At 53.5% G+C, this 25,672-nt stretch overlaps 1 protein-coding gene across 1 annotated transcript; it reads right to left on the bottom strand.

The window, feature by feature from the left end:
- Nucleotides 1–12,949: 12,949 nt before the first annotated feature.
- HLX (H2.0 like homeobox) lies at nt 12,950–18,513 on the bottom strand. Its single transcript, XM_024130713.1, has 4 exons — nt 17,477–18,513; nt 16,511–16,690; nt 15,557–15,741; nt 12,950–13,830 (listed from the first exon to the last, which is right to left on the bottom strand). The coding sequence occupies exons 1-4, from the start codon at nt 18,066–18,068 to the stop codon at nt 13,318–13,320; spliced, it is 1,470 nt and encodes a 489-aa protein (XP_023986481.1). The 5' UTR covers nt 18,069–18,513; the 3' UTR covers nt 12,950–13,317.
- Nucleotides 18,514–25,672: the final 7,159 nt, after the last annotated feature.

Genomic DNA, 25,672 nt, shown 5'->3' with positions numbered 1-25,672 from the left:
CTTGCTGCAGAGCACGGGCTCTAGGCGCATGGGCTTCAGTAGTTGCAGCATGTGGGTTCAGTAGTTGTGGCTCGCAGGCTCTAGAGCACAGGCTCAGTAGTTGTGGCGCACGGGCTTAGTTGCTCCACAGCATGTGGGATCGTCCCGAACTAGGGCTCGAACCCATGTTCCCTGCACTGGCAGATGGATTCTTAACCACTGCGCCACGAGGGAAGCCCCAGTAGTAGTAATTTCAATGTGCCAGTTACTCATTCTTGAGCGCTTTTCACTAACCTAATTCAATTCTCACAACAACCCTATAGGTAAGGTATTATTATTATTATTATTCCAATTTCCTGATAAGGAAACTGAGCCATGGAGAAGTTTTCAAACTAACCCAGAGTCATCTGAGCTGGACTGAGCTATGAGCCCATTCAGTTTATGCTCTTCATGACCAGCTATAGGAACTGCCTCTCCACCGTTTTATTATCAGGAACTATTACCCCCTTTTTACAGAAGCAGGAATTGATGCTCAGCGTTAAGAAATTGGACCAAGATCATGAAGATAGTGAGTGCAGAGTCCAGACGCAAATTTAGCCTCTCTAGTTCCAATGCCTATGTCAAAGGTGTGACCTTGAAAATACTGTAAGGGAAGAATCTCAAACAGTATTGGCCTCAGATCTTCTTTACCATCTTAAAAACTGAGAATGCTAAAGGGCATTTGTTTGTGTGATTGTGTGTATTTATATTTACCTGTAGATTAGTTCTGTCCAATAACTTCCTATGACGATGGAAATATTCTTTACCTGCACTGTCCAATGTGAGAGTCCCTGGCCACATGTGGCTATTGAACAATGGAAATGTGGCTGGTGTGGCTGAGGAAATGAATCAGTGAGGCTGAAATATTTAAATGAATATTTCATTTCATTTAAATTAATTTGAATGTAAATAACCACACAGCACAGGTATAGATATTAAACTAAGTGTGCCAGAAGTACATCTTGAAAAGTACTAGAACATGAACATATTCCACAGGCCATCAGAGCCATGACGTCACCATGCCTAATGGGACTTTTGGGAAACTCCATTGTACATTGGCAAAAAAGTCAATAACCTTTTATTGTGAAAATAGTTTTGACCTCAGGAGTTCTCTGAACAGGTCTCAGAGACCCTTAAGGATCCTGGGACCACACTGGGAGTCTTAAAGGACTGACAAGAAGAGCTCAGCTCCTCCATGTTCGGGAGGAACAATGCTTCATCCACCCAACTCTGGGGCTCCTCCCTCCCTTTGAGGGAGACTTCTGCCTCATCTCTGCCCCCGTAGTTGGTTTCTCTTGCTCATAGACCCAACATCCTCAATGTGCTAGAGCAGGCAGGCAAGAGACCAAGGGCCCAGTCTGGATCAACACAGAGGACCTAAGGGAAGGAGAGCAGAGACGGTGGCGGGCTTGCTGCAGGAGAATTTTCCCGCTGAGGTTCCAAGTCTCCAAGGCAGTGAGGATCAAATCAAGAAGTAGAAAGAAACGCAGAGAGTGAAATTCAAGATGCTGGAAAAGATGGAAAGGCCTCTTCTCCCTGGGGTCTCCCCTTCTCCCCTCCTTCCGGCAGGCAGGAAAGAGAAGGCTGTTCCAGGCGGGGAGGAGAGGACTTCAGAGGGTCTTCTGGGGCAACTCAATCAAAGAAATTATTTTCCCACAGACGAAGCCAAGAAAATCGTAATGGCTTTTTCCTGATTGAGGAATAAATCTATTAATTTATGGCCCAGCCCCAAACCAGTGTGTCAATCCCGCCCACCCCGTTAAAAAAAAAAATGTGAGAAATGCTTCAAAACCCCACTTATTTTCTTGAGTGCCATCTTCTCCCTCCTATTTCTCAGCTCTCTTTTTTCACTCTGTTCTTTCATACTCCACCCTCCTCCTCTTACTCCTACCTCTTCACCTATTTTCCAATAAATTGCCATCTTTGTCAATGCCACGTCCCTATCCCAGGATGCACCCAATTCGAGGTGCTAAAGTTTAGGAGGTGCGACTCTTCACCCCCCCTATGCAAAGTAAAGAACCACTGACAAGAATAATTAGGTGTCCTTGGAGAGACGCTGTAACAGCAAGGCACTCCTGCCTAAGTGGCCTTCTGCATCCCGGACCCTGCGTTTTAACCAAGCCTGGGGTCTCGGAGAGTTTCCAGGTACAGAGACCCGGGCCCAACAGTAAATCAAAAGAAAGCAGAGGGTGGAGAGAAGCCAGCCAGTGTCAGAGATACTCACAATTACTACTGCAATTAACTCGCCCCGCAGGTAATTGCTAGAGGGCAGGTATTTATGGATTCTGCCACCCTGCTCGCCTGACCTGGGGGGCCCCAAACTCCCACCGCCAGGGTGAGTGTCCCACCCCTCCACAGAAGCACTCGGAGTGGGAAAACTGACTCTAACTTTCTGTGTGAATTCAGTGCCCTCGCACCTGCATGACTCAATACTCGAGATAAGTACTTGTTTCATTGGCGCTATAGATGATTTAGATAAAGTAGGCTATGGAGAGAGGGTGATGTAAATTATTCCCGACTCCACTTGCTAACCATGTGTCCTTCAATGAGTCCATTAAATATTCTTTGCCACCATCTACTCATCTGTAAAATGAGGGTAATGTAAGACATCACCTAACTGGAATTTGGTAGAAAGCAAATGAGTTAATACATATGAAGTTTTTAGAACAGTGCCTGACACAGAAGCACGCAACAATTTACTAGGTGTCAATTGTAAAGTTGTGCCCGGTATTATTGGTTAAACTGTGTTAAGCCAAACTGTCCTTACAGGGGCTTGGTTATGTGGTTACACTGCAAGACACCAGCCCAGGTGACAACATGAATAAAAGGACCTGCCTTGCTCTGGCCTCAGTGTCCACAGTTCCTGTGAGCCGGCATGGCCCGGCCTGGGAAACTGTGGACACATTTGGTGCTAAGCAGGCAGCAGTGAAGTGTGAGCGCTCAGACCTCTACCTAGACGCCCCCGCGTTGGCCTGCCTGCCCGGCCGGTCGCGGACCATCTTCGCGCCTCCACCGACACCCAAGGACCCAGTTCTCATTCAATCTGGCTTTTTTTTTATAATTAATTTTTATTGTAGTATAGTTGCTTTACAATGTTGTGTTAGTTTCTGCTGTTCAGCAAAGTGAATCAGCTGTACTTATACATTTATCCCTTGTTTGGGGGATTTCCTTCCCGTTTAGGTCACCAGAGCATTGAGTAGAGTTCCCTGTGCTATACAGTAGGTTCTCATTAGTTACCTATTTTATACATAGTGTATATATATCAATCCCAATCTCCCAGTTCACCCCCCTTCCCCCCTTGGTGTCCATATGCTTGTTCTCTACGTCTGTGTCTCTACAATCTGGCTTTTTGATGGGCCCTTTTATCTGTCACCGGTGGAAGGGCCGAAGACGGAGTCTAGGCCTCGACGTGACGCCGGGCGTAAGCGACACCTGGAACCGGTGACCTGTTTGCACTGCGGACCACGCAGCCCTACACTAGGCTTACAATCCCACCCGCACCCAGGGCGCGATTGCCAACCTCCAGTATAGACGCGCTCCCGGCGCAGGCCTCTGAGCATGTTTCCCAGGTTTGAGCCCACCTCCCGCACGGACTTCGTTTTCAGCCGCTCCCTCCAGGGAGGTTGATGGGCTTAGCGGGGCCGGAAGGAGAGACTCGTGGGCACCATACATGGCCGGGCGCCTGCGGCCCCAGTTCGCGGCCTCGGCTCGTGTGGCCCCATCCTGCTGGTGCGCGGGCCTCTGGAGCCAGAAAGTGTACACAGACCATAAATTTCCCGCCCCGCCCGGCGCTGCGCTCCGAAGCCGGGGTCCGCCCGCCTCCCGCCGCCTCCCGGCGGCGCCGGGCCCCTCATTCGGGCCCGGGTGGCTGAGACGGGCGGCAGAGCGCTGCTGGTAGCGGCGGCGGCGGCTGCCCGGGTCGCCTCGCTGTCCCGTCGCCGCAAGGGCAGCACAGCGGCGCTAGGAGTCCGGCCCCAGCCTCCAGGAGGCTCCTCTCCGCAGCCAAGGAGGTTGCGGTGCAGAGATGGAGCGGAGCGGGAAGGAGGCGAGGCCTGGGGGAGGCCAGGAGAGGATGGAAAGAGAAAGAGGTGACTGAGCGCGGAGGCGAAAGCGCCTTTGAGTTCAAGACCGCTCACGTCTGTCCAGCTGGAGGTGGAGAGAACAGTCAGTGCACGTGGCAACCAGTCGCTTAAAGATGTTTTCGTAGTAGGCCCTCACCTCCCGCGGTGGTCACCCTCTGCCTACCCGGAAAGCGCTCTCCCTGGGGGTGAAGCGACTGGATTCTTAATATATTTCTATGTGGTTGCATCTACACTCACAATTTAAGGTGGGTATTTGATAGAATGATCCGAAAAGGTCATCCTAAAAGAGAGCGAAGCTTTTCTCTGAAGTTTGAACTTTTTCCTTATAGAGTGACTCACAGAAGCCCACCAGTTCAGGAATTGTAGCAAGAAACTTGTGGGTTTCTGAGTCAGAGGCTTGGTCACGCCCCCTGCCAGCTGAGTAGGTACCAAGATCAAATTACCCAACCTCTACGTCTTATTTATTAAGAGTGGAAGAATAGTGTCTTCCCGCCCAGTGTTGCTGTGAAGGTTAAATGAGATACAAGATTTTCAATTCCCGCTTAAAGAGTGGAAGAGGATCGTGTCTGTTTCCGCTACTTTCACTTGCACGTCCCCCCCACTACCGTGGGTGATTTCAAACCGCGGAGAAAGGCGCGTCCCCAACCAGGAGAGATTAGTGGTGTAATGATGGTAGTAGTGGTGATAGTTTAATAACAATTTCCGCTTCTTGAGCGGGAATCTGTTTATCAGGGTCACTGTGACCCTGCTCTGTGTCAGGTATGTTCCCCTAACGTAAGTAGAGGAGATACTGAACTGCCTCCAGGTTGCTGAGCAAATTGACTGGCAGGCGTCGTGGAAGAGGATTCAGGAAGCAGGATGGGTCTCCCTAAGACCATTCTTCTGCGATAGGAAAACCGAAAAAGGTGGGAAAGAGACGAGAAAGAAAGGTTCCGGCTGCTAAAACTTTTGGTTCAGAGGACACACTTCCGGGAGCCTTCAGATCGCTGCAGCCGGAGCCGCCGCCAATCCCTAAACTAGAACCCGTCCAGCACGGAGTCGGGGCTCAAACCATGGGCGCGTGCGTTGATGGATGACAGGGAGGCTAGGGTGGCTCGTGGGTCACAGACACATCGCCCTCGGCTGCTGAACAATGCCTCTGGGGGGGATGGGCCCTTGAGGGTCTTTTATGTTGTTTTTAGGGGCCCATTCCTTTTTTAAAATCATAAAGTAAATCATTGCCTTTCGGTACATTTTGGTTCATAGACAAGGCTGGAGGCCAGCACCTCTGGAAGAGCCAGGTCGCTCCTCTAAAGTCACACACCCTACCTCTTACGTTGTCCGCCTTGATCGCCCCAGAACCGAGCCAGTGTGGCCCAGCTCCTCTTCAAGACCTGAGTGGAATCTTGAACAGTCTTAGAAGCAACGGAAGACCGACCCGAGCGCAGGAAGAGGAGAGGGAAAAACAAACAAAAAAAAGGGATGCCCAAAGCAAGCGAGGAGGAGAAGGGAGAGTGAAGACCGAAGTAAATAGGAAAGTTTAAATCACACTCGTCATTCAATGTCTAAACTGTGTATCTGACTCCTTTCCTTTCTAGCTTTTCACCCCATTTGTTCAACCACAACCTCTTGCTGCCTGTGCTGACCTCTGCTTGTGCTGACCTCTCTTGGAGCGCAAGAGAGGTCAGCACAAGCAGCGGGGACTCTGCGGGAGGCGGGGACAAGGGGGTCTGGCTTAGATCGCTGCGGAGGACCCGAAGCAGCTTACAGGGATGATCTCCCGGGCGCTGCCCACCCGCGCGGTGCTGATGTCTGGCCCAACCCCGGCGACGTCGAGGCCCGAGGGCCCACACTGACCTTGGACTGGGTGCTCGGCCGGCGGGTTGAGGATCTGAGAAGACGGAGGAACCGGGACTCGCCACTAGACCCAAAAGAGTGGCGAGCGGGGCGGAGTCAGGCGACCCCCGAAAGCCTGAGGCTTCGAGCCGGGTCTGCGCGCTGGGGGAGGGGGTGGCGGGGAGATCGCACAGCGCTGAGCCTCCTGGTCACTCCCTTGGAGGGCGTGCACGGCCTGTGATTCTCTCCGTAGAGGGATCCAGAAAATGGCCGGATGCAGCGACCATTGCCTGCGGGGATCGCGAGATAACGCAGTCTTATTCATGCATTAGTTCATTTGCTCGTTCATTTCGTCATCCGCTCATTTCTTGAGCTCCCATCACGTGCTGGGAACAATGCGGCGTGAACTCTTCACCCCGATTCCGACAAACACAAATAAACAGCCCTGACTAATCAAAGTGAGGCTGAAATTCACTGACCCGAAAATCACCTGAGGCGAGTTGCGGGTGGGGGGCGGTGAGGGTAACTGCGGAACCCGGCGAAACAAACGGGCGCTGCTGCGCAGCAGGCGGAGAAGGCGAGATGCAGACCCACTGAAGCCAGCCCATCGCCCCTTCTTCCCGGCTCTGCACTGCCCTTCCCTGCGCCCAGAGATGCGCCCGCAGCCCCAGCGCCCCGCGCGGCCAGGCCGGAGTGGGGTCCGGAGAAAAGCCCAGAAAGCTTTTGGCTTCAGTCCTGATCCTTCTGTCGACTGCTAGCAACGTGACTGTGGACGAGTTATTCAACTTACAAGATAAGGCCAACAGTGCCCATCTACGCTCAACACTAGGATGAACCTGCGCGCACAGCGTTTCGTCAGTTGTATTGAGTACAGCTTGTGAATTCGTTTTCTCGTTGCTCTGTGATGGCCTTAGTATCGGGGACCCTTGGGTATCCTCAGCCAGATGCTTGGTGGCTTCCAAGTCCACTTCTCCCGGGGTCACCAGTCGGTAGCTCTGTACTTTGTTCTTCGCTTCCTCCTGTGTTTACAGTGCTAACCAGGCGATCATATTGTTCCTGAGACTCTACTGAGACTCTAAATTACCACAGGGGCCACAGTAATTGTGTTATTTGTTTATTCAATAAACATTTTCTGAGTAGCCTTCCCTGTGCCGAGCCCTGCGCTAGGTGCTAGAATTTCTCCAACCGCGCGCAGAGGGTGCCTTCCGCCACTTAAAGGGGCAGTTGATATCGTATTTCCGTTTTGAACACCCCCCCCCCACGCGATTAGTTAAGAACTTAACAAAATTCCTGAAGTGCCATGTGTCCTGACATGATCTCAGCAGCAGGCACATATTTTTCCCTCCTTGGACCCCTGACACTTGGTTAAGCTTCCCTCAGAGCCAAAGTGTCAGAAAATTCTAGCTTCATCCCCTTCCAACTCCCAAGGAAAACTCCCAACCACACCCACAAGCACTGTGCTGAGCACCTACTGTGGGCACAGAGGACAGTGCCAGGAGTACCAAGAGGAAGAAGGGCAAATGGGTATCTCCTGGAGTCTGCATCTGCGAGGCAGCCCCTGCTGTCATCCAGCAGCAGGTCCAAGCACTCTAGGATACTCCTTAAAGGCTTTCCCTCCCCCCGCCCCACCCCAGGGGGACACTGTGACTGCACACATTAAAGAGCCTCCATGTATGGATTTAATTTCCTGGAGAGTAAGGATTGTCATGCATTTTTTTCCAACTGTGCAAATACTAACAAGCACCTCAAATACTGCAGTGAATAAACGAATGAATGAATTTAATAACATCTAAGCCTACAGCACTGATTGTATGCCACCCACTATTCTCATTTCACGTTTAATTACGCAATTAACCCTCAGCAATTTATAAGTTAGGTAACTTTGATTATTTCCTACTATACAGATGAGGACACTGAAGCCAATTGATTAATTTTCCAAGGTCTCGCGGTAACTGGTGAATGAATGAATGCTTCTTGGGCTAGCTTGGGTTCCACCATTGCGGCTTGCGATCAGGCTTCCGCGCTCCACCCGCCGGCCTCTTCCCATACCCGCTCCCCAGAAAGAGTCGTTGGGGTCACCGAAGCCGCGAGCTCTGAGCGTGCGCCAGGTGATGTAGCCGCGGTTCTTGATCTGCGGACTGCGCAAAAGAAGGATGCTCAGTACCTACCGCGGCTGGGGCCAGTCCAAGGGCAGGGAAGAGGGGAGCCGGCGTGGCGGCTGCGGGGCGGGCGCCGCCAGGCCTCGCACCCCGCGTCCTGCCCAGAATCCCAACTATCAGCAACGACCGACGAAGACGGAAAAGCACCAAGGATGACGCAGACTCCTGTGAGCAGGGTGTGGCCCGGGCCCTAGACACTATCAGCAAAGCTAAACCTGTACGGAAAGGGCGCAGGCTGAAGGGCAGGTGTGTCAACCCCGGGGGAAGCCCAGGCCCGCGATTCCTAGAGGATCCCTCTCCTTCTTTGGCACCTCAGCGGCACTAACCCCATGGCCCATCCGAGTCCTGGCACTCACTCTCTAGAGGAACTTGGGCAAACGTCAAGACTCCCGGCCTCCGTTGCCTCCTCCTTTAAAATGAAGTAATCATACCTGCGGGGACATTTAATCTTCGTTCCTAAAGTGAGTGAGGGCAAGGCAGCTAAGGAACCCAGGGACCTGGGGATTCTCCAAGCTCAGAGGCCCCCCGAGCCGGTCTGGGCGGAGCCTGTGCTCCGTTAGAACCCGGGGGGACTGATATCTTAGAAAGTCCATCCCGTGTAAGTAGTTGAGATTCCCAAAGGGCACTGCTGCAGGAGTGCGCGCTGCAGGTTCGAATATCCCTGTGTGTGAGAAGCCGCGGAGAAGGCGGATCCTTCGTCTTTGGGACGCCGGCCAATCCCATCACAACCTCAAAGGTGAGGCTGTGAGCCAGACGTAAGCACAGTAAATCGGGGTGTATCACCCCCAGCTTGAACACCTGCCGTTAAAGTCCTCCTTAAAACCCAGCAGTTGCATCTTCACAAAGACCACAGTGTGTGCAACCCCCTTACCCCGACTCCAGGCTGAAGAGGGGGGGATATGAGGGCCCTGAGCCTTTAGGGCCCTCTCAAGCATCTTTAAAGTAGTATCACCGGGTCGCACGGGGAGGTCTGAGCTCTCAGTCCCTCTACCAGCTCTTCCTTCCTAAAGAAGGACGAAGGTGGAGAGGAGACTAGGGCGCGCAAACCGGAGGAGGGTGCGTCGACCTCAGCCTCTGACTTCTCATTTCTGGCTCCAGAGCTGCACCAGGCGCATCGTGCACTCCGAGTCTGTTTAAAGTCCGCCACTGCTTGAGGACTTTGGTGGGGTCAGATCCGGGAATAGGTTAAAGCTCAACAGGTTAAAGCTCAAGTCTAAAACGCCCGCAGAACATCCCCTGCTGCAGCGCACCCCAAAGCTCCCGGAGGCTGTGGCAACGGGAGAACCCGAGGTCACCTTCCCGGTATGTCGGCTTCTGGTACCTAGAGCAGGAGGGACCAGTAGGCCCGGCACTCAGAGCTCACCTGCGCCAAGCTGGCCGCCAACTAGAACCCTTGCCCACACCCCACTTCAGACCCTAGTTAGAGGGAGCGGCCACAAAAAGATCCCAGAGCCGCTCGTTGCCTCTGAAGTTTGGAAGGATCTGTGACAACCGGAGTCTGAGCAACTGCCCCCCACCTCCACCATACGAGCGAATCCTTGCTGGAGGGGGCGGGGGCGGGTGGAGACAAGGGATGCTCTCCATTGGAGGGTATGCGGGCCACAGCCTCCGTCAGAGGCAAGACGTCTCCTTGAAGTGCCGTAGGATCGGACAGTTTTAGCCTCAGTGGGGACAGGACGGCGACGGCTACACGCTCCCAACAACTCGCGGCATCGCGGCCCCTGCCCACCCTCGGCTGAGGCTGCCAAACGCAGGGGAATGCGGCCCCTGCTTTCAGTGAGTGGCTTAGCGAATCTTGGCGCAAGAAAACTTTTCTAGAGACAAGCGCCCCAGGCACCCACACTGGCACAGGAAGGCGGTGTGAGTCCCCTCACTTTGCTTTACCATTTGGAGGAGAACGTGGAAATTTATTTGCGTGGTTTAACCACAAAGTGCTGAACTGGCCCGTCCACGTCTGCGTTTCTGTGTGCCTCTGAGGGCCTGTGTATTTGTATTTGACCTACGTGTGTAAGAGTGGTGTGTGTGGCGTGCGTGCACCCGAGGGGCGTAGCCGATCCCCCTCGAGTCCCAGAGAGGCGCGCGCTGCTCGCCCGCCCTCTGCGCGCTCAGAGCTGCGCAGACGTAACCTTGCTCGGAGGGCTTGGCGCCGCCAGGACTCCGGGGCTGGCGAGGCGGGGCCCTGCTCTGGGCAAAGAGTTATTACTGCTTTCAGCAAAGGGCGAAGCCTGGGGCGGGGGGCGCGGGGGTAAGGGCGGGGGGCGCGGCTCTGCCCTTCTCTTGGGCCCGGGGCCCGAGCGCACCCGCCTCCTCCAAACCCCAGCTCTGCGGGCCAGGGCCGGCCTGGGGTCCGCGGACCTGGCGCGCTCGGCCTTTTCTTCCGTGCCTGCGAAATCTCGGTCTTAGTTCAAGAATTTCTAGCTTCCCTGGCCACTCTTGCTAGCATCGAGAACCCTCGGGAAAAATCCCCGTACACGGGGCCGAGCGAGCCGTCCCGGGGATGACGCGGCCTGGCCCGAAATGCTGCTTTTCCATCCCGCCTAGAGAGACCCTCCGACCCGGCGGCTTTCCTTCAAAACGAACTTTAAACTTTTCCTGGGCTTATGATACTCCGTTCCTGATGAAAATGTGCGAGAACTCCACAGCCCAGGGGACAGGCCCGCCAACGTTTCACGGGGAAAATATTCAGGAACAAGAGACCGTCGTGGCCGAGGAAGGGGCACCTCCTGTGACTACGCCCCCCCCCAGGGAGCATCCTGACTCCCGATGGCCCATTTCATTCCCAGCCCCTCAGCTCCACCGGGCCCTCTAGTCTGGCGGAACCTGACTGGGATAAGGGCGAATTCTACCTGAGATCACATGCCTGAAGTCCCTGGGCGAAGTTTTCCTTCAGTTTCAAAAGCCCAGGACCCAGGCAGGAAAATGCAGCTCGGGTTTGGGAGCATGAACTCCTCGCGGGCCCCGTGAGGAGGGGTAGCTGCTATGTGCAGAAAGCACCACCCCCTCCTCGGCTTGCTTTCCCAGCCAGAACTGAAGCTAAGTGCCTCAAAACTCGATGTTCCTGGGATGTCCTGGTTTCAGGATTTCAGTATTTCTGTAGTGGGAGGAAATGAATTTCGGAAGTGAAGGCAAAATAAAGGTACAGAGAGACTCCTACAGTTCAGGTAGCAAAGCCTGTGGTGTAGAGGAGTCATCCTAACCCAGGGCTGGGACTCACAGCAAGGGTGGAGGCTGCAATCACCCCAGAACATATGCTCCATTTAGGGATAACAGCTGGCTGGTGTCCCCATTTAACTTGAGGTCCCTTCTGGGGCACTTTACCTTTCTCATCTTTCCTAGGCCAGACCACCCCGGTGGTTCCCCTCCCCCCTGCGCACGTTTCTCTAGGGGTTCAGCTCCACTGGGGGGTTGAGTGGTTCACTTCAGCAGGCAATAGTCAGCCTTGCATCCCTGGGCTGCACTCTGGGACTTGCCCAGGTGAACGGCTGAGCCAGGCCAAAGAAGGCTAAATCTGAGGCCTCTACTCTGCCCTTGGGCCCGGAAGTCTAGAACAGAGGTCTCTGTGCTCAAGCGAATGGGTCAAAATGGGGAAACAGCTAAGCCAGACCAGGGAGCTGCTAGGGGCCTTCTCGATACGGTCAGGGGTCTGGAGTGGGTCCTAGGCTTTCTGGCCTCAGCATCTACACAGGAGCAACACTCTCTCTCCCCAACGGGTTCCATGTGACACCTGGCTTCCCGTAATGGATGATGGGCCCGTAAGAGGCCTGTGGCTTTGCCCCAGCTCAGTGTCAAATAGACCCGGGTGATCAGATTTGTCCACAATGTCTGTTTGTTCTAAATTCTCCTGAAATCACTTTTTACCAACTCCGAACATTTCGTGGTTTCCAGGGAAGGGGGCATGGGTGTCTCGGAGAGAGATGTGACGCTTCAAGATTTCAAAAAAAGAGAAAAAAATTGAACGGTCCATCCCAGTAGCAACATGGAGGCAAAATAGATGTGCTATATTCCAGTTGCAGTGTGATGGGGAAACTGCCTTTCATCTCACCCCAGCTTGGGGTGGGGTAAGGGTTCAACTGGACACCTGTAGCGGCCCAATTGCAAAGGAAGATTGCGTGTGTGTGTGTGTGTGTGTGTGTGTGTGTGTACATGCCGACGGCGGGGGGGCGCAGATGGTGTGCGGTTTAGCAGATCCTTCACTGGCCAAATGTGAGCCAGGAGCTCCGAGTTCTGGTTTGGTCTCCTCCTCAACCTTGGACAAGGGAGGGGACCTTGAACAGATCACCATCCTGCCCTGCAAATGTTTTAGCAGCTTCAAAGCTATCTCAGCCTCAGGCTTCCAGCCCTAACTCCTGTGATCTGTCTATTCTGTCTATCCTTTTCTCTAGACACTGCAAACCTGCCGCGTCCCCCTACTCCATCCCCAAGCAAGGGGCAGTTTGCGCTGGAATTGCCTCTCTAGTACCAGCTGTGGCTAGACTGACCCTGTCCCGCACCACCGTCTTCTCCACCCAACTCTGCTTAAGCTGGAGCTGCGGAAGGCTGGGGCGCACACTCCTTGCGTCCTGACTCCGGCTGGGGGAGCCATCTGCCTGAGAGGCCTGACAGATTCTATGGCCGACTCAGCTCTCAGGCCACACTCGGCGGCGCGGATCGCCCGATCAGTGGTGGTTAGCGCGGCCTACGAGGCCTCTGAACTGGTGGAACCCCTAAGCCCCGGCGCCGATCTCTGCAGCAAGGTGGCTCTGAGGTTGTAGCATGTCCCCCCGAAACTCTAGTCCCCCACCTCCAGCTGCTGGGACCTGCAGTGTCCCGGGGCTAAGGTCCGGGTCGGAGATTCCAGACCCTAACGACCGCATCGCCCCAGCAAGCCAAGCGGCCTTTACAAACCATAGTAAACATTTTATTTACAAGTCTGTGGCATCCTAAGTTCATCGTCTTTCCGCCACGACCCCTAATGCGGGGAGGACTGTTTAGTCCAGCGCTTCACAGTGCGAGCTGCTTGTATCCAGGCAGAAGTGCTCGGCCGGCGCTGGGAGCCTGGCGAGAAGCGCTCCGACTCCCCTCGGCTCTGGGCGGGGTGGGCTGCACGGCCGGGGCAGCGATGCGCAAGCTGGGACTCCCGCCACTGAGTCTCCGGCTCCGGCCCCGGCCCCGCCGCCACTGGAAAGTAGGCACAGAATCCAGCCCACACTGGAAGGCTGGGAGCCTGCACGCAGGGCCCCGCGTCTCCTCCAACCTCGTCCAGTCTAGAGGCCGCCGAGCGGCGCCGGGGCGGGCTCGGGGCTTTTGGGGGCGCTGCCAAGGGCTGGCTGGAGCGCAGGGAGCAGCTCCGAGGCGCCGCTGCCGCTGCCGTGGCCGCCGGAGCTCCCGGCGCCGCCGCCGCTGCCGCTACTGAGGACGCCGAAGTTAAAACCGCCGCCGCCACCGCCGCCGCCGCCGCCGCTCCCGCCACTGCCTCCGCTGCTGGCGGCGAGGAGGGCGCCGGCGGCCGAGGCCTTGATGACCGTCGTTGGGTGCAGAGAGCGCTCGGCCCCTTCAGTCCGCTCCGTGTCGCTGGGGGCCATGTCCAGAGACTCGGAGTCGCTACTCTCGCTCTCAGCCTCGCCCTCCGAGCGGCTGGGGCTCCGCTCCTGCTCGCCGTCGCCAGCCGGGGCTCCGCCCGACGGTTTCTCGCCAGCCTCCTTGTCTTTGTCCTTCTGGGCCTGGGCCTCCTTGGAGTGTCGCCACTTCATCCGCCGGTTCTGGAACCACACCTTCACCTGCGCCGCGCCGCACCGGGAGACAAGAAGGGACACGGAGGTGAGACGCAGGCTCGCTCCTATTCGACCTGCACGCATTCCGGAGCACTCCCAAAGGCGGGAAGGCGTCGCTAGTCGTCCCCAGCACCTCTACCGCAGGCCAGGTACTGTGCTAGAAGCAGGGACCGAGAGGCAGCCCAGGGAAACCACGAGGATCACCAGAGATCCTCGCCTAGGGAAGCAACTAGGACTGTTTCTCAAAATGTGGCCCTCCAACCTGGATGCCTGTTGCAAAGGCAGATCCCCGCACCCTGCCCTCAAACTAGGGAGGATCAATGCTCTAAATCGATGCTTCGTAACCCCACTTGAGCCCGGACCCCCGCCTCCCACGAATCTGATTACAATTATGGACCCCTGGCCCAGAAAAATGCACATATACCCAAGATTTTGCACACAGTTTCAAGGGTTTGGTGACCCAACGTTAAGAATCCCTGCTAAGTTGGGCCCCTCCTCTACTGCCACTACCCAAGGCAAGTCCCTACAAAAACAATTCTTTTTAAGGAGCAACCATGGAAAACAAAGGGGGAAGGGGGTTCAAAGAGTTAATCCCAGTGGGGTGGGGCACCAATGGACTGTCTATAAAAGAGCCTTTCCTTGGCATGTGTGTACTCAGAAGCTGATAAGGACCCTGCCCCTGCCCCGGGATAGACTAATCCTTCTGTGGGCTCAGAGAACACTGGAATTAAACCTGTGCAAAGTGGAGGAAGGGGGTAGGCATGGGGCGGAGAATCTATATAAATATATAATCCCCTGGGGGACCCAGTGCGTTCACACAAGTTCCAGCTTCCCTTTTAAAAATAACATCCACAGCTGGTGGAAAACGGCTGGGCTCTTCCAGTGTGTGTGCTGGGGAGGGGAGTTGTGTGATGGGGGACGGAAGCACCCAGGGAGCAAGGGCCATTGTGGTGAGGTGTTCGAGAACGGTGACTCTTCTATTTTCAAAAATTAAAAAAAAAAAAACAGGTCTTGAACTTGAGAAAAGAAAAAATATTGAATTCAGGCACAATAGATTTGCTGTTTGAAGATTTGTCCTGGAAAAAAAAAACTCAACTAGGCAGAACCTGGTGAAATGCTCTTGGGCGTTCTAAGAAAATCTCTTTTTCTTTCTCTTCCTCACTTCCCCCTCCCATTATGCCGTTAGAAAATCGGACTGACTGTGGCTACTCCAAGTGGACTTCTTGCCCTACTGGGGCTAAGTAATTCCGTTTGAAATAATGTTTTCACTTCCTCACAACTGGGGATTTCACAATCCAGCAGCAGCAGGAGGAGGAGGAGGGAGGGAGGACAGGAGGGGGAAAAAAAAAAACACAACAATCTCTTGACTTTGGATTTTTATCTCTTCTGAAATAAACTGCCTCCTACAACAAATTGTGCTACAGTCGAGTATATAATTATTATCTCCTGCTGCCTATTTGCTCTCTCGGCAACATGCTTTCGCTTGTTGGCCAAAATAAACACGCAGCACTTGTTGACAAACCTCTTTGGGGATGGGCTATTCTTTCTGTCCTTCTCCCCCACCCCCTTCCTCTCTCCTGTCTCAAATTGAGAAGTCCACCTAGTCTCCCGAAATTCGAGACCTAGTGTTTCCACTGCAAAAGGAGAGTCAGCCGGCGGAGTGGGCCTCGGGGCTAGGCCGCGAGCTGCTGCCCGTCCAGGGGGTTGTGCGTTGGGGCCAGAGCTGGCTTACCTGGGCGTCGGTGAGACCCAGCATCGCGGCCAGCTGCTTTCGGTCTGGCTTGGTCACATACTTCTGAATCTCAAACCTTTTCTCCAGACCTTTCCTCTGCAGGTTGGAGAAGACCGCCCGCGACCACGAGCGCTTTCTCTTGTACGTCTGCGGCATGGTGTCCTTCGTGAGCACAGCGTAGGGACCTGCCACCATGCCGGAGCAAGAGAGAGACAGGAAGACCCAGTTAGTGCCCTGTCCGCAGCCTGCGCGCCTGGGGCGCACCGTGATGCTTAAACTTGTTTTATGTTAACAGTCGGCTCTGAAAGCCCTTCACGCAGACACAGAATGGCCTCTCTAAGGAGGAAATGTACGGCTCTTAAGACCATAGGCGGAAGGCCTAACGCGAGTGTGGAATGGAGAAGCCCAGCGTTTCACCGATTAATTCCAAAGTAAAGACGTCAATCGAATGCATGGCCATCAGGCATGCTAAGACCAGGCGAAAATGCGCCTCGGCCTAAAGGATCTAAAGATGACAGCCTCGATTCTCCACTGTGTGTGTGTGTGTGTGTGTGTGTGTGTGTGTGTGTGCGTGTACTCGCATCCATGCCCATCCGTGCAGACAGAACCTTCTGGCAAATGTTTGAGGTCATTCCAAAATGAGTGTATGTTAATAACACCACCACTTGCTGCATTTTCAAAGCACCCTCTCGGGCAAAAAGACTATGGAAAACCCCCCAGCCCACCCGCTCGCGCACACTTTCTTCCCTCCCCACGCTCCCCACCCCATAACCCCGGGAGACGACCGAAGAGTGAGCTAGCTCACTGAGAAATCTTTCGGTTTCTCTCCGGACGTGGTAGCCTCCCGCAACAACTCCGGGATTGCTACACCTCGGTGGCCACGTGATACTCCAGTCCTGAGTGTTTTGGCAGTCGACCTGCCCGTTAGGCCGTCGCTCAGGAGGGTTTCCGTACCTGGAAAGGTGTCTTGAAACTGATGCTGAACTGAATTTCTCGGGTTCGAGCTTAAGGGACTCAGGATGGCAGAAGCCTCGTTCATGGGATCTAGAGACGCGAAGAACTGGCCGGTGGAGGGCTGCAGAGCGGGGAGGTGCATCCCCGCCGGCCGGCCGCCGGTTAGCAGCGACGTGAGATCTGGGGACGAGGGAAAAGAAGAGCCGTTACTCCTCCGGCAAACCCACACTCACACGCCCTGGGACTTGTTCGTCTCCTCCCCCACCCCTCCGTTCCGTTTTCCTGAAGGGAAGTGGTGAGAGACCTCTGTCTCCGTGCCGCTGAGACGCCTCTCTCCTGACAGTGGCCCAGGGGCACTGCACGAAACGTTCCTGTGTGTCCCACAGGTCCACGTCCACGCATACAGCTAGGAAGGCCTTCAGGTAAAGAGGCCTAAACGAAGTCACTTCCAGGTGCCTTCCAAGAATTCCACACACCTAAACTGTCCCTCCAAAGGATCCCTCACCCTGCTCTCTCCTCTTGGGAGTTTAGAGTCAGTATTGTTCACCTATATTCCTCGGGTGGAATTTCACTAGAAATCAGACCAATGGACGGGAAAGTGTTCCCCAAAAGGGCTTTTCCTGCCGAATAATGTAGTTCTCTTTGTAGATACGTGATTACAGAGACAGAGAGATGATAGTCGTTTTAGCAAATATTTACACCAACCGTTTTTATGAATACTGATTCTGTGGCATGTATTTTTAAAGCATCTCTGGATTCTTCTTTCTCTCTCTTTTTTTTTAATGTAGAGCAGGTGAGTTTTAAACCTAATGTTCCACAGTCTCCTTACAACTCATTTTCTTCTCCCTCATTTTACCGATTTGTCCTTAATTGTAAAAACACTCAAAGGAATCCCAAATGGCCCAGGAATCGGGGAGTGCGTCAGCGCCCTGGTCAGAGGCCTGCAGCCTCTCGCCCAAGACCTACCTCTCAGTGTGTTGCCTTCCTTGACTTTTGGGTCAAATTCTGCAGACAAAATGCGGTCAATTCCAAATTTGAGGTCCTTGCTGGAGGGGGCCGGGGCGGAAGCGCTATGGTGGGTATTCGGGACCAGCCGCGACCCGGAGGCCGGGGGCTGCAAGCCTCCAGCCCGGGGTGGAGGCGGAGGCTGCTGCTGCTGCGGTGGCTGCTGCTGCGGTGGCTGTTGTGGGTGATGGTGGTGGTAGGCGGCTGAGAGCGGGGACAGCCGCGGAGGGAAGCCAGCCGGGACTTCGGAGGGCGCCACCACCGGGGTGGGTCGAAGCGGGGATCTGGTGGCAGCTTGGAAAGAGGCGTGCGGGTGAGCCGATCCCAAGTGTGCGGTGAGGGCAGCGGCCGAGGCCCCCGCCAGACCCTCCGGAGCCGCCCCCGTCTCCCCAACGCCGGCGTGCAGGATGTCCGCGATGCAGAAGGAGGGTTTCTTGACGGCGGCGGGGTCCAGGGGGAAGGAGCAGCCGCCCGGGCCGGCGGAGGAACAGTAGGCGGCCGACCAGAGGCTGAAGTTGGACGCGTAGAAGGGAGCCAGCCCGGCGGCGAACATTCTGGCGGGGTGCACGGAGCTGCCGCCGCGGCCTGGCCGGGCCCGGTGGGTGGGTAGGGGCGCGGGGCGGGGCGCGCTAAGTCCAGGAGGAGGCGGCACAGCCCAGCCGGGGACGATCCGCTTACTCTTCTCCGTCCGAACTGAGGGGAGGCCAGGGAGCCCTAGCGCCACGGAGGGAGGAGGCGAGGGCCGGATCCCGGCCGCTCACGGCCTCGGCCCCTGGCCTCACTTTAAAGGCGGCGCGGCGCCCGCGCTCCCCGCGGGCTGTAGGCGAGCGAGGGGCGCTGGAGCGGCTAGGCGGGCGGGGGCCGCGGCTCCACAAACGCCAGGGAAGCCGGGGAGACAGGAGCCGGGCACCGAAAGAAACACCCAAACAGCTAAGCCTTAACAGCTAAATTTAAAACAATAACAATAATAGTCCGTTAGTTTAAAAAGAAAAAAAAAAGTAATAAGAAGAAAAAAAAAAAAACTTCTCTCTAAAAACTCCCAAAGTTTTGGCAGGAGCTTTCGAGTCAGACCCAGGGTAGGACCTCGATCCAAGCGCTCATTGGCCATCCTGGTGACCAATGGGAGCGGAAAGTGGAGGGGAACTGGGAAAGAGGGCGTGGCCCGCCCCTTCGGCCACGCCCCGGCCACGCCAATCTGTTTGCTGCTGCCGCGTGGGCTGTGCTTGGTCGGGCGCGTCCTTCTCCAAAGGGTAGGGGACCTCGAACCGCGGCTCCAGGGAGTTCTAACTCCCACTAACTTCTGCAGCTCCGAACCGGGACCAGGCGTGGAGAGTTGGTCACAGCGCTCCTGGAGCTCTCGCCTAGGGAAGCTGGTGCTCCCGCAGATTATCGCGGGTGCAAGGCCCGCCTTCTGGAACGCTGGCGGCGCCCTAGGTTTCCCTCCTGTTTACATCACTTGGGCCAGATTTGTCTCCAGTCGGCTTTTATCCCGAGAGGCGGTGTCTTCTACAAAGCTCCGTCCTTCGTGGGTCCCCGCCCCCACGCTGCCCTGCTCTCCTCTCGCGCGGGAATGCGGCGGCACTGGGTCCGCTTCCCTGCCTCGGAGATCCTCAGGGAAGAGAGGACGGGCGGTCGCAAATTAGCTGTATTCCGAGCTGTCACACACTGACAACTTGAACCAGTAACTTTTCAAACAAAATAAGATGGATGTCTCCGAACGTCTCTCTTGGACGCAGCCAACCTGAGCCTCGGAGACAACAAAACAAGCAGCCGCCCGAAGCCCGGGAGAGCGGCACGCGCGTCCCCTCCTTTGCTGCACCTTGTAGGAAATGTCACCCTCCCTTCTCCGCCACATCCCCGATCACGTGGGGTCCATTGTTTTGCAAGGGCCCACAAGAGTAGATTTCCCTGGGGTTAAATACTACTTTCAATGCTGTGACTATTTCTCCAGGGAACCCCCTGGGCCTGGTCGCAGGAGAAGCTGCAGTGGTGACCGACGTCTTCACTTTGGACTTCGGGTCTTCAGAGCGCATAGTGGGTGTAGTGCGGGGTTTTCTGCAGCACCAACATCTCTATTTTAAGAATTCGTTCTCTTTTAAATTATAGTCAGAGTGGATTTCCCCACCCCTCTCCCATACAAACCACAGGCCACCCAGATGAGCTCTTCTTGCCCATTTTCAGGAAGAAAATAAAATACTACTAATAATAATGAAACAGAGAAATCTTTTGTTTTCGATTGTCCTAATAAGCATCTTCTAACAGAACATCATCTTCTGTGGCGTTTTCCTCCCCAGACTTTCAATATAGTTGCAATAAAGTTTCTGTGGCTTTTTTTTTTTCCACTTCAGTATTTACAGGTCTTACCGAAGAAACCCAGGAAGGCAACTGAATTTGCCATGCCTATCTCGAGTTCAGGATTTGGGCTAATGAATTTGGTTTCTAGCCTCTGGTTGCAGATGCTGTCATTTTAAGCTTTTGACTTTGTCCTGGAAAGTATCAATCACTAATCAATCATTTGTAACCAGCCAGCACTGAGAACAACCGCCGCCCCCCTGCCCCCCACACACCAGCTCTGTCTCTGTCTCTCCCTCCCTCCTTTACTAAGGGGGTTTCTTGCCCTGCTCCGTGCAGCCTCAGCCCCGACAGAGGTGTTATGTCCAGAGATGGAAAAGAGGGGGGTGATGTGCTGAGGGGAAGGGCACCTGGGGCGCGAGAAACGCAGGAAGACCAGTCCTTCTGTTTCTAGCCAGAGGCCAAGGGGTAGACAAGCATAAAGCCACTCGAGGTGCTGGACCCTCCTTGAAAGGCTCCAGTGCAGGCTTTGCAGGAAAAGGCGGAGGATTCTGGGGAGACTCCTGTGGGAGGGCGCGGCCTCAGTATAACTTCACTGCCCTCGGGGAAAAACACTAGCGCGAGTGTGGTAAGGGTGGCCTTAAGCTCGCTCTTCCTCTCTTTCCTGGTGTCACTTCCAATTCCGCTGCAAACATTGAAACCGCGGCCTAAGCACAAACTCACAGTTCGAAAAGAGGCGCTACTATTTAGGCCTCACCCCCGGCAGCCGGCCGGCAAATAAGACGCGACCCTCGGGAGTACCCTGGTACAGGCTGGGCGGAACGCGGGCTCTCCGGGTTTCCAGCGGCATCCACTACCCGCCTCTGCAGCATTTCAAGGCCCCGGGCAGGAGGCAGGAAGGGTGAGAACGAGGCCCGAGGGCGAGTTTTCTCCCGCAGACTCTTAGCCCCGCCTCCCGCTCCTTTCTCCCGGCAAAACCCGCGGCTTGATTGTAAATTGCAACTTGCCCCGCTCGCCCTTCTGCTCTCCCAGACTCTCGGCTTCATTGCAACCGCATCAGCGCCACCCAGACCCACCCGGAACTCCCGGAGGGAAACGCGAAAAAGGAAACTTTTGGAACGACCTCCTGCCTCCCCTCCACACTCCTTCCCAGGCCCGGGCTTCGGCTCTGCGGGCCCCTCTCCCTCTTTTGAGTCCGCAGAATCCCCTCCTCCTCCTTACTCCCCCCCACCCCCACCCCTCAGAACCAAGAAAGCAGCAGGAAACCCTGGACTCGCCGGAGTTCAGGTCATCTCCTGTTTTTTGATGGGCTCAAACTCGGACTAAATGAGCGGATGTGCCTGCAAGATTGGTCTCAAAATAGAAGCGCCCTTAGTATTTTAGGATACTGCAGAAATCCTTATTTCTTCCGGAGAAAAACTCTATAATGACTCCTAGCACTTCCCCTTTCAATATTTGTGCAACTTTATCTCCACCGACAAGTTGCTCGGGTGACGCAAATCCGCCCTTGTGTATTACAACTACCAAAATAAATGCGCGGAAATCAATTCCCTTCTAGCAATGAAAATATAAATATACAGCTGCGACTTTCCCCTTTAATCTTTGCTTTCCGAGCGGCTCCGGGCTGTGGCGAAATGAACTGGTCCAGAGCAATTGAGACGGGGAAGGGGGGGAGATGGGGGGAGATGGGGGGAGGCGCTGGGGGCAGAGGCGAGGGCTCCGGGGGCCTGGTAGCCGCGGATTACGGGCTCCAGCAGGAGTGAAGAGGGCCTGACTAAGCCGAATTAACTTGAGCTTAAATGTGGCTGCACCGTCCTTTGAGGAAGCTCAGACGAAAAGACGACTTTGTCTGAGGTTGCATAGCTGCCCCGGCAAATTACAGTTGGCAATAGAGCAACAGAGGTAGTCGTTTACACTGAAAGGTTAAACAGCTTTGGGTGGGGGGGCGAGCTAGATGGGGAGATACCATAATAGCTTCAGATCAATTCTGATGGCTGTCTTTAATGTTTACACCCTCCCCTTCTAAATCAGAGATTTATGCGTTGAAGGGAGAGATGGGCCTCATTACCCTTTGGTTGTCCTGTCTTCTGAGTCTCCATCCTTAAATCACCAATGCTTGGGAACACAGATACACACCAAATGAGCATAAAAGCTGAAGGAGAGTGAATGTTGAGCTTTGCTTATTACAGAACATAACTCTTCAAGGGCTTAACCTGTCCAGATGTGCTTTCTGCTTTTGGACTCTGGAAAAAATAATGCACAAGGTACACCCCCCAACACACACCCTTAATTTCAAATATTCCTTCAAACAAAGAAAGAGACGGAAATAATTAAATATTCACAGTCAGAACGAGAAGGAAACAGCTTACCTGGCTGTCAGGATATGAGAGGTTTGCAGCAATGTAGGAACCTGAGTATATTCTGCCTGTCATTCTGCCAGCTGAAGATTTACAGACTGCTGGGCCCAGTGCTCACATTTAGCGGTCGGTGCAGGCCTTCTCTTCCTTGTGATGCTAGATACTGGAGTTTAGGACTCTAGAGAACACACACACACACACACACACACACACACACACCTTGGATTATTCTAAGTTGGCCACAACTCCCTTTTCCTGGAGACTTTAGTTATTCCAGAAGTAAATATAGTTCCTGAGTTTTTTGAAGATAGTTAGACTTTGATAGGGGGAAGGAAGGGTGGAGAACAATGTGGTAGGACTGCAAGGTCCATCGTCCCTTGATTTATTGCTTTTCCTTTTCTCATCTCCCAGGTGAGGCAGACTTACAGGTGGCCATCTCTTTATGTGGCCATAGCCCTACCCTTGACCTCTTGCCAACAGATGTGGCTTCAGAGCTGCAGACAGCTTTTCGGGTCTCATCCCATTTGCCCTTTCTCCTCACAGAGTTTCTCACATATTTCTTTTTCCCCATTAATAGGATATACCACTTCACATACATGTACCTTCTCTCTCCCTCTTCCTGTACACACACACACACACACACACACACACACACACACACACACACACGGGTCTCATCCCATTTGCCCTTTCTCCTCACAGAGTTTCTCACATATTTCTTTTTCCCCATTAATAGGATATACCACTTCACATACATGTACCTTCTCTCTCCCTCTTCCTGTACACACACACACACACACACACACACACACACACACACACACACCCATCACTGGGGATCTTAGAGACTAGGGAGAAGGGCAGGACAGGCGGTTTGGGGTTTGCTCCCGTTGCAAAAAGCTATATCTCTGTCTCTCCAAGTCACCTGTCCACACCTAGCCAAGAAAGACCTCAGGCCTCATAGAACCCATTTCCACATGGCACATTGTGACACAGACTCACACATATTTGCAGTGAAATCATGGCCTCATAAGAATAAAATATGAGAGACCGTCTTTAACATGGAAGAGATTTAGTACTTCATTCAACAGGTTTCTATTTGGTCGCTGGAACCAGTTCTCACTCCCTCTCCACGTATTAGTCACTTGCCTTGTAGAAGCTGGATGTGTTGCCTGAGTTATCGAATCTGAATAGCTGGGGTTTTATTTCTAGTGAGTGAGTTGAACGTTAAGGTAGGAGAAGCAGGTGTAGGTGAAAATCATATATTCCAAACAACTCTGGTGTTGACAGAGAGAGAAGAAAGGCACTCCCCAAACAATATTTATCTAAACAAACAAAGCCTTCCTTTCCTTTGAGACAAGTTCCCCAAGTTAGAGCACAGGTTCTAAGAACAGGAGAGGGATTCAGACCCAGACTAAGAGGCGGGAACAGGAAGGAATCCTCTGAAGGGATATCCTCAATCCAAGGTAGATCGAGCCGGAGGGTTGCCCCCGTCTCAGTGATTCCAAATCTGCCCACCGGCCCCCCTCCAGAATTGGGACAGCTCTGGACGTAACAGCAGAATCCTGCCAGCCCCCTTTCAGCTCCCCAGACCCCTGCCTCGCCTCATCCCTAATAGGCCTGCTTAGTACCAAAAGTTGGTTCTCTGCTGACACCTGCTGGGCCATCTCTACATCGCTTTCTGGCAGCACCCATCCTGTGCCAGCGATGTTGCTGTGATGAAAGTTGACTCTTCCTTTTGCGAAAACGCAGGTTTCTAAAACTGGCTGGGACCAACAGCTGTTTCCTTCCATGTTGCCGACAATATGAAAAGATCTTGTATTATGTGTTTGAAATCACCAGACAGGGTGAGGGAAGCTGTCATCCTTCAGTACTAAAACCTTACATTTTACAGATCTCAAGGCCAACTTCACATTTATTATCTTACTTATTCTGTAAAATAATCTACTGTAAAGATGAAGGGGAGGTATTATTACCCGATGTGAGTTTAGGAAGTTGATCCTCAGAGAGGTTAAGTGGCTTGTCTGAGGTTACATAGTTAGGAAATGGTGTTGCAGGGAGCAGAGGCTACATTTTCCCACTCATCAGCTATGCCACTCAGTCAATTTCTTTAGGAGAAACAGTTTATTCAGAGGGAAAACTCTCTGCCCCCCAAACAGAATGTGCATTTGTTACAAGCAAGGGGCTGGGGAGTAGAATTGTGTCCAACCCACAGATTGTCATAGGAACACTGTTAAACAAGGACAGATTGGTGATCACATCACTAATTTGTGATTAGAGGTATTAGGGAGACCCTGGGTTTGCAAAGTTTCCCCTCCCTTCTGCTCGAGGTAGCTGAAATTCTACTCCTGCAGGATTCCGTCTTTGGAGATGAGACATCATACTATGAATTCATGTATCTGATCCTTTTCATTGTGCATATACCTGAGGGCAAGGAGTTGTTTTGCCCAGGAGAAGACAGAAGGAGATTCTGAGCATAAAGCAGCCAAGGGCACATGCCTTTGTGGGGCAGAGAGAGCAGTGTGAGAGCACTGGTCATGGTCTCCTTGCAGGGAACTTAAGAGGGAGATTGCAGGATGGCATTTTAGCGTTTTCCTAGGGTCTGTCCTCTGTCCACAAGTTCTCTAAATAATGAGAGGGGAGCAAAGATGGGTAGGTACTCCAAACCCTGGCACTGTGGCATTTATTTTCCCCCATCAGCACCAAATAGTTTTATAAGATTTCAATGCCCAACTGAAATAGACACAAAAAAATAGCCTTTCACTTTTGAAGCTCATAGTTATACAGTAGTACAACTGTATTATAGTTATTTCATGTAGGCACAGTGGTTCTTTTGTCTGAGTCTTAGGTATTAAAAAATGACCATAGGGGCTTCCCTGGTGGCGCAGTGGTTAAGAATCCACCTGCCAATGCAGGGGACGTGGGTTCGAGCCCTGGCCGGGGAAGATCCCACATGCCACGGAGCAACTAAGCCCGTGAGCCACAACTACTGAGCCCGCGTGCCTTAGAGCCCGTGCTCCGCAACAAGAGAAGCCACCGCAATGAGAAGCCCGCGCACCGCAACAAAGAGTAGCCCCCGCTTGCTGCAACTAGAGAAAGCCGCGCACAGCAACGAAGAACCAAAGCAGCCAAAAATAAATAAATAAAATAAATAAATGTATTTTTTTAAAAAAAGACCATAATACTCGTCTTCATGGGTCTTAAAAGAGAATCAGAATCGTAAAGAAGTAGAAAGGCAAGGCTGAGGTCACCAAGACCTCGGTGGGACAGGGATCTTTCTGCTAACCAGTGTCTACCCAGCTCAGTCTGATTACAGAAACTTTATTCCCGAGAGAGAAATGATGATAGCCTAAAGTAAAGCAGGGGTGATGGGTGTAGATGGGGGGTAGAGGGGAAGAATTCAAGATGCCTAGGAGGTAGAATGGACAGGATATTCAGTGACTTCATTTAAACAGTCCCTGTTAAGAGCACATACTGTATATATATGGATATATACGTGGATATATAT

The sequence above is a fragment of the Physeter macrocephalus genome, chromosome 4 (assembly GCF_002837175.3).
Source record: "Physeter macrocephalus isolate SW-GA chromosome 4, ASM283717v5, whole genome shotgun sequence".
Taxonomy (NCBI): Eukaryota; Metazoa; Chordata; class Mammalia; order Artiodactyla; family Physeteridae; genus Physeter; species Physeter macrocephalus.
Note: the sequence above shows the minus strand (reverse complement) of the source record. Positions and strands in the feature narration are given on the sequence as shown.

What these genes read in the sequence shown, in the direction of transcription:
- HLX (XM_024130713.1), bottom strand. Translation starts at nt 18,068, where the DNA reads ATGTTCGCCGCCGGGCTGGCTCCCTTCTACGCGTCCAACTTCAGCCTC. An exon ending in GGAAGGCAACACACTGAGAG is followed by an intron (nt 16,691 to 17,476) that starts GTAGGTCTTGGG and finishes CCTCGTCCCCAG; the next exon opens with ATCTCACGTCGCTGCTAACC. An exon ending in GTTTCAAGACACCTTTCCAG is followed by an intron (nt 15,742 to 16,510) that starts GTACGGAAACCC and finishes GCATGGTGGCAG; the next exon opens with GTCCCTACGCTGTGCTCACG.